This window comes from Montipora capricornis, chromosome 7 (genome assembly GCF_036669925.1).
Source record: "Montipora capricornis isolate CH-2021 chromosome 7, ASM3666992v2, whole genome shotgun sequence".
Classification (NCBI taxonomy): domain Eukaryota; kingdom Metazoa; phylum Cnidaria; class Anthozoa; order Scleractinia; family Acroporidae; genus Montipora; species Montipora capricornis.
The window spans coordinates 18,277,434-18,284,933 of NC_090889.1; the positions used below are offsets into that span (position 1 = coordinate 18,277,434).

Genomic DNA, 7,500 nt, shown 5'->3' on the forward strand with positions numbered 1-7,500 from the left:
CGATCCCGCTTGTTGGACTGGTAAAGAAAAAACAAATGTTGAGTTGAAAAACATGTCGATGAGTTGAGACATCGAAAGTAACCGTAAAGTTTTCAAAGAGTGAAACCGATACAGGAAGGGTATTATAAACACAAATTTGCTCAACTAGGAAACATGCATCATTAATTTTAAAAGATTAGAATCCATGTTTTTTCACAACCGAAACATAGATTTGCATAGGAATAAAACTTTATTTTTAATTTTGGAAATCAATGCGGCACAGGAACACCAACATTATATGCCGTGTTGTCATGTGAAAATTACTTTAGATGGTAAAATGAATTTCGTCCAATTTAGATTTAATGTACCTGAATAGCCATTTCTGCCATCATAAGTAGTTTCTTTATGCCAATAAATACCCTTGAAGAAAAAAATTATTGTTAACAGTTAACACAGCAAATATTCCAGCAATTGAAGCTATGGTCCTCGCAGTTATGAACGCAATGCAAAAAGCAAGGTCGTACTCGAGCCACTGGCGATCACACGAACGGAGATCATCCCATCGTCTGAAGCATGAAGCGACGAAGAGTAATGCTACTTCCCCCTTAACGGGTCACTGGTCCATTGAAAGGCTTTCCCCCTGAGTGTGTCACAGGGCACCATTAATACACTTGAATGATGAGACAGCGTGGAACTAATATTCTTTTCCAAACGAAACAACACGATGGTAGAGCCGGGTCTCGAATCAGCGACCCCCTAAGGACGGGAATTCGGCGAAAGACCTTAGACAGCAATGACCAAAACCAGGTTACTGACCAGCGGTTTTCGTTAAAACAATGGTTTACTGAGGGTGCTGAGTCTCGCGGGCTCAGAAAACCTGGTGTTATTTAAGGTTTTTGGTACGCTAATCACTACGCTACCGCGCCTCCTCACACCAGGTGCCTCCTGGTTCCCAGAGCCCCTCATCTTAGGGGTTCCTTATAACATAAAGACGATGTAGATTGTTCAAAGGTTGTTTGTTTCATGGGTTGGTGAAAACAGAAAACCGCAATATATTGATGATTGTAACTTCTCTGACACTAATGTACCTTTGTTGACCAATATTTCTCTCGATTTCTTTGACTTCGTCGGCATCAAACAACTTAACGCCCTGAACAAAACACAAATATCACAGCTTAAAAGCATGCAAACCAGATACAAAGGCTCCCACAAGCCAGGCTTTGGCTATGCCAACTAGCTTGCGAACGTTTCTGTTAAATTTGGACTCCAGCCAGGATTCAAGCTGGGACTCGAGTTAGCACTCGAGTTCAACCCATGGACACGGGACCCGAACCTGGGAATATTGATTACTGAAACCGTCACCTCACAAATCGACCACCACACCGCTAGCTGCCGAGGGGCAATATTTTAAATACAATTTGATAATGCTGTATAATCAAACGGCAACAAACAATGTTAAACACTTCACGAAATTTTAAAATCAAAGCTTAGGCCCAATTAATCTAGCTTAGGCCTAATTACTCTTCAGCAGCGATATTCCATGGGAGACTTAAATTAATCTTCTTTTTTAGAGAGCGACGTCTTAATTTCCAGTCTTGATCTCGAGGCCTGGCTCGAGTCCTAGCTCGAGTCCTTGCTCGAGTCCGAACTCGAGTCCCGGCTCGAGTCCGAACTCAAGTCCCGGCTCGAGTGCGAACTCGAGTCCCGGCTCGAGTCCGAACTCAAGTCCCGGCTCGAGTCTTAAGGAGAGTCCCAGGTCGAGTCCTGACTCGATATTTAGGTATCCTCTTTCAGAGCACTTGAGAAAATGCCTTCGAGCTAACGTTGACGAAAACCCACTCAGAGCAGAGTTTAAATGGTGCTGCACAGAACCGCCTCACATTTCATCGTTGTAAAACGTGGCACGGTTTAATAATGATCTTTTCTCCTCCAGAAATTTCTATAACAGAGTTGCTTGAGATCCATAAATGCTTTTTTTCCCCTTTGCTCTTCCCCCGTGACACTTTTCATCGATAAACAGCTTTCATAAACCCTAACCCTAACTGTCTGTTCAATAATTCTCTCTATATAAACGAGAGATTAGGACAGTAATGTGAAACAACAATGTTGAGTGCTACTGACCTGAAACACTGATTTGAGATGATCAGGTGAAGACAAGCAGGAAACATGAATGACGGTGTTGAACGCTTCTACAATTCGCATGATTTCCAATACGTCACAACAGCTAGTTGTTCCGATAACGATTAGCTTGCGACCCTTAAATCCAAGGAGAATGTATGGTGAACATCACCCGGCTGCCCTGTCCTCTTTAATTAAGACATGGTGTTGTCGTTCTTTTTGTGAAAGTTTACAGTGTCAAGCAGAGCAAGGGGCAAAATAGACTTAAGGAAAACAGGAGAATGTTTTACCAAAAACTAAAAAGAAAGTAGTATATCTTTCGGAAAAAAAATAGGACGAAAAGAGAATTGGTTTGCATCTGACGTGATAACGGCCATGTTGGTGTACAGAACAATGCATTAAAATGTCTTTTGAGAATTTGATTCTATTATGCAAAACTTGTGGGGCCATTTTGTATTGTTCTGTACACCAACATGGCCGTCCCACCCCGGGGATGCAAACCAAGAACGCTTTCCATTTGACAGAACTGACCAGCCAGACCGGGCATTTGGAAGGATTATTGCTACAACGTCTTCAAATTAACACGCTTCGAAGTTGATATATTCTCCTCCAGGCGAATGCGAGGGATTATCATGCAAGTGTTCATTCACATTGTTGCATTTTCTTCTCAAACTGACGGGTCTGGCCAGCCAGTTCTGACAAAAGGAAAGCGCCCCAAGAATGGGTGTTTGTCACGTGACGTCCTCACCGTCATGTTGGTGGACGAAAACGAAAGATTAGCTCACTTTTTGTTCGTTCACCGGAAATTGAACATTGCAGCATTGTCACCTCGGTCTGAAGACACTGGTTGCAAACCATAAGGCTCGAGACAAAAACAAGCAAGAGCCCTAGAGAATTTGTAAGTTTGAGTTTGAGTGAGGCTCCAGCACTTACTGGAAAGGTCAGACCACAGCACCGGGAACTTCGTGCCCTACTCTTTTCGAATAATCTGTGGGTTCTTTAACGTCCCACACAGTTAATAGAAAGCTTTAGCAACCAGAAAGGCGACGGCAACGAGGACGTCACAAATTTGCAAATTTAGTGAGCAAAAGTAATAGCTTTGCACACTCTGCATATACGGAGTTATACGGTAATGGGAGTGACAATAATGGAGGGTTTTCACTCACGTGACCAGCAGCCATATTGGATTACTGAAAGAAAAGAAAGCATTTGCATAAAAATAAAGTTTAATTCCCGGAGGATTCGTTTGGTAACCATCATGGCCTCTATACCTTTGTTTTGGAACACCAACATGACCGCCGTGACGTCATGTGAAAACGCTATATTGTCAACCTCTTTACCGTATATAACTCCGCGCTTAGTTTTTATGCGAAAGAAATAGGGGTCTGACTTGAGGTGGTCTAGTAGATTCGTCAGGGTTTAGTAATGCTTTATTTGTTGCATGTAGGAAACCGTTGCGTTCCTAGAATTTGCTATGTTTAGGTGGTTTCACGTTTGAGGAAGAATTGAAGCTCTGACTAAAACGTCATTGAGTGATTTGTCCTTCCTGTAAGCAGTAATAGGAGCATTAGGAAAGAGGCTCGTTCATGTTGATCATGGTGTTTCTGATAGGTTCGCTGCAGAGAACGCCGTATCAGGTTGCAAGACCGGTTTCGGAATACAGAGTGGATTCCCTCCTCAGTTTCGTGCCTTAAGGTAATTCCCTTGAAAATGACGTACTATCCAGACTTTTGTCAAACTCTGCACAAATGATATTCATACACAGGACAATGAAAAAATGCAATAAAAAGATGGCGTCACCATGCTTGTTTTCGCGCTACACTGATTCCCTTTATTCTAAGTGTTTTTTTTACCAAACTACGCGAGTAGTGGTCGAAACTTGATCAACCGGAAAAATTGTTATATTGGAAAAAACTACTGAATATTACTGAAAATTTGAGCTTACTTGTTTGTCTGGGCTATGATCTTTTAGTAAAGTGATTTCAAATTGATCAATCTTGCAAATAAATATAAGCAAATTGGGGCTTCAAAATGATCATTTTCCGCAAAAGGGAGAGAGCAGATTTTGACCAAATGTTCGTTGAAGGTGCTTCTTTTATAGTCATGCGAGTGGCGTCCCTCGTTTTAATCAACCTACCCTTGTAAAATTCATTAATTATTCATAAGGATGACAGCCAACAGAAAAGCACTATTCAGGTCACATGTGTTGGTTTGTAAATCCCGATAAAGTTCAACGGTCTGAAAGCACGGGGAGGGATTAAATAGATAGCAGGGAAAGGCTGGAGTTGATGAATTTTTAATTAGTTGACTTATCAGTAAAATTAAATTTCATAAAGATTTCTAACTCGCCTAATTAGTATGCTTAACTTTAATAAAAACGAGTTCTGTAAATTTGTACAAAGTTTCTTAATCAATCACAAGTTTAACATTTCAGTCACAACTATTAAAGCACAAACTAACAAATAAAGCGAATCGGGCGGGCACACATTTGCTTGGCCACTTCACAACGAACTGAATTTGCTCAACCAAAAGTTTAGCTTATTTGGTGACATGTGCTCTACTGAAACGGTCACATCTTCAACATCTTCGCATTTAAGACCGGCCATTCTAACAACTTCTGACATTGCACATTTACTTTGCCGTCGCTGCTGCCATTCCTCGAAGACTTTTCTACCCCATTTAGTGTTGTATTGTGTTGCTTTCGGAGTGGCTCCAACACTCTTCTTCTTTACTCTTTAAAGAGCGAAACCAGCCAGCCATATTTCTACCAAAATGAATTGCTAAATTCAATGCTAAACTCCTATGGGACAACTCCACGCCCACGTGGTTAACATAACAATCAAAATCTACTGTTTCATTTCACAAGTAAGATACAATATTCGCGTCCGACCTTTATGGGCATTTAAAACGGCGAGCCGCAGGCGAGCCGTTTTAAATGCCCATCAAGGTCTCCCGCTCATATTAGCAAACTTATTTTAAAGCCACAGAAATGTTCCAATACACGCATTTGCCTTTATGCCATCTTCTCAGTGTTAAGAAGGGTTTGATCAAAAGAGAGACATTTCAGCTTTCAGTACAATCGCAAAGTTACATATCTTCTTGGTAAAATTGTCGGCGAGCGAGGGAAGACAGGCGAAAACTGGCGCAACTCGCAGCCGGAAAATTGATGGAAAGGACAATTTTATGCATACAAGAGAAACTGAGGTAGGAGAGTGAATCCCTGTGCCCCGTAATAATCCAGTTTTAAATTTTTGCAGCACGTGCGAACACTATTTATAACATCGGTTCCGTCTACGGCTTGGATACATTTTGGAGGTAGAATTTCGAGCAAAATAAGCGATTTTCGAGGCGAGCATTCTGCTGGCAGAATAAGGCATTTTCCAGCAGAATTTGAGCAGAATAAGGAGAAATCGGCGGCACTAATGATATGCAAAAAAGTTGTAATAAAACTTCGAAGCGACATTCAAATACTAATGGAAAATACCTCGCGTTTGATTTGATTACTTGACCTAAAGTAAGATGAATTACAGTTTTGCTACGCATAGAGCGAGTTGCAATCGAATGTGATAAAACCAAAACCAAAGTAATTACTTTGGCCAATCAAAAAGGACGTAGACAATCCAGAAACCAATGAAAACTCGAAGTAATTACACGTAGCCGATACAAAGCGCGGGAAAATGTGCACCACGAGCCACGATTGGTTTTGGTTTCACTACTAAGTGGTTGAAAAAGAGGCGCGAGAACTTTGAACCAATCACTGAGTGAAGTAATGCAAAACCAAAGCAATTCGCCAATTACTTTCGACACTCAATTGAAAATCGCTCTAATGAATATCTAACTGCTTTTTAGAGGTTAGGCCCCGGCTTCCTACTATATTTGTTTTGGATACCGAGCAGAATATGTGAGTTTTACGAGCACTGCCGGCAGGCAGAATAAGCCATTTTACAAGCAGAATTTATTCATCCCCAGTCCCTTCAGAAGGACGCGTGCGAAGTATGACGTGGTCTCGAGATGGACCAATCGGCATGCATTCCATAAATAACTGGCCATGTCACCATGCACTAAGACTAGATTGAAAAAATATTATCATTGGTAGCGGGCCATGTTTGGGGGTTTAGTTTTCTTCGCTTATATTCTGTTGATGCATATCATTCGCTGTGGTTTCTGGTTACCTTTCTCAGCTTTTTCTTCAGCAGCACAAGTAACGCTTGTAAAACGGTGTTGGAAAATCTCGGACCAATGGTGACATAATCTAAAAACAAGAAATGAAGAACCCAGCTCTGGGTCATTTAAGATATAAAGCCGACAGTCATTGCCTGTTTAAAACTTAAAGTGACCTGTGTTCCCTACGGACAAAAAAAAAACAAAAAAAGATAAATTTCATCCCATGCGGAATACAGCTGCAAGTGAATTGTCTAAGAGAAGCCTTGTTTTCTGACAGCTGTACAAAGCAATAACTGTCATACCTTTGGGAAATAGTCTTTTTTCTCGAGCTCCGACTCGTGTATATTGGAAAACAATGACACAATCAGGAAATTAAACGTTAACTGACTTATTTTTCCTCGAAATCAGATATGAAGCGTAGATATTTGTATGCTTAAAGCTAGCAACCAAAATGCTAAAGATCACACATGGCTACGTAAAGGAGTCTACAGCACGCCCTCGCTCAGAAATAGAAAAGAAAACATACCCAGCAGACGCTCTATGTCATCAACAATGATACAGCTGAGATCTGACTTGTCTGCATCGTCAAATATCTACGAAAACATAAAAAAAATTAAAAGCAGAAACGGGACACCTGGACTATCTTTCGGTGATCTTGTTACATGTATATTTATGCGGAAAACTGCTTCGACTTGAATCGATAAATCAAAACAAACTGTTAGGTGTCCTTAACAGGTGTCCTTGAGGCACGGAAGGACGCCGGAACTGAACATTTCGCACGCCAGGACAGTGGTCTCTCCCAGATTTTAAAAGTAATCGTCAATCATCAGTGAAAAGACACCTGGAAGTATAAATGTAGTAAGTGACAAAACAAGTTAAAGGAAAGCAGCTAACTTCCGGTTGCTTTCGTGGCTCTCGTGCGTAAGTTCCCTTTCGAGACGTTTCTGAGCCACGAACAAAGGCCGGAAGTGAGCTGTTCTCCTATTTAAGTTATCTTGACCCAAACACATTTACATTGTTATATTGTTAAGTATGTTTTCACCACTGTAAACGAACAGTTTACAAACTTGGGAGAGGCTAGTATCCTGGCATGCGGAATTACTTCCCGTTTCCTTGCGTGCGTGATGAAGCTGGGCGACGCCGGCGAAGAAAGAGTACGTGTTACCTATTGAAAACGATATAATTTTTTTCATCTCCTTCCTCCTTTGCTCTTGCCTTAGACATTCAATTTTATTTTTC

General features: G+C 41.1%; 1 protein-coding gene and 1 long non-coding RNA gene across 2 annotated transcripts in view; both read right to left on the minus strand.

Annotated features, from left to right (window-relative positions):
* Window positions 1-3,278, minus strand: part of LOC138055734 (vesicle-fusing ATPase 1-like) — a 3,336-nt gene extending 58 nt beyond the window's left edge. Inside the window, exons 1-5 of the mRNA XM_068901613.1 lie at window positions 3,264-3,278; window positions 2,101-2,235; window positions 1,068-1,129; window positions 348-399; window positions 1-17 (exon numbers count right to left, since the gene is read on the minus strand). The exon at window positions 1-17 is cut by the window's left edge and continues 58 nt beyond it. Coding sequence (XP_068757714.1) covers window positions 1-17; window positions 348-399; window positions 1,068-1,129; window positions 2,101-2,235; window positions 3,264-3,278 — 281 coding nt within the window. The remainder of the gene's footprint in view (window positions 18-347; window positions 400-1,067; window positions 1,130-2,100; window positions 2,236-3,263) is intronic.
* Window positions 3,279-4,608: 1,330 nt separating this feature from the next.
* Window positions 4,609-6,834, minus strand: LOC138057474 (uncharacterized). The gene is made up of 3 exons (XR_011133683.1): window positions 6,788-6,834; window positions 6,270-6,349; window positions 4,609-4,861 (listed from the first exon to the last, which is right to left on the minus strand). It is a non-coding gene; the product is annotated as an uncharacterized lncRNA (long non-coding RNA).
* Window positions 6,835-7,500: the final 666 nt, after the last annotated feature.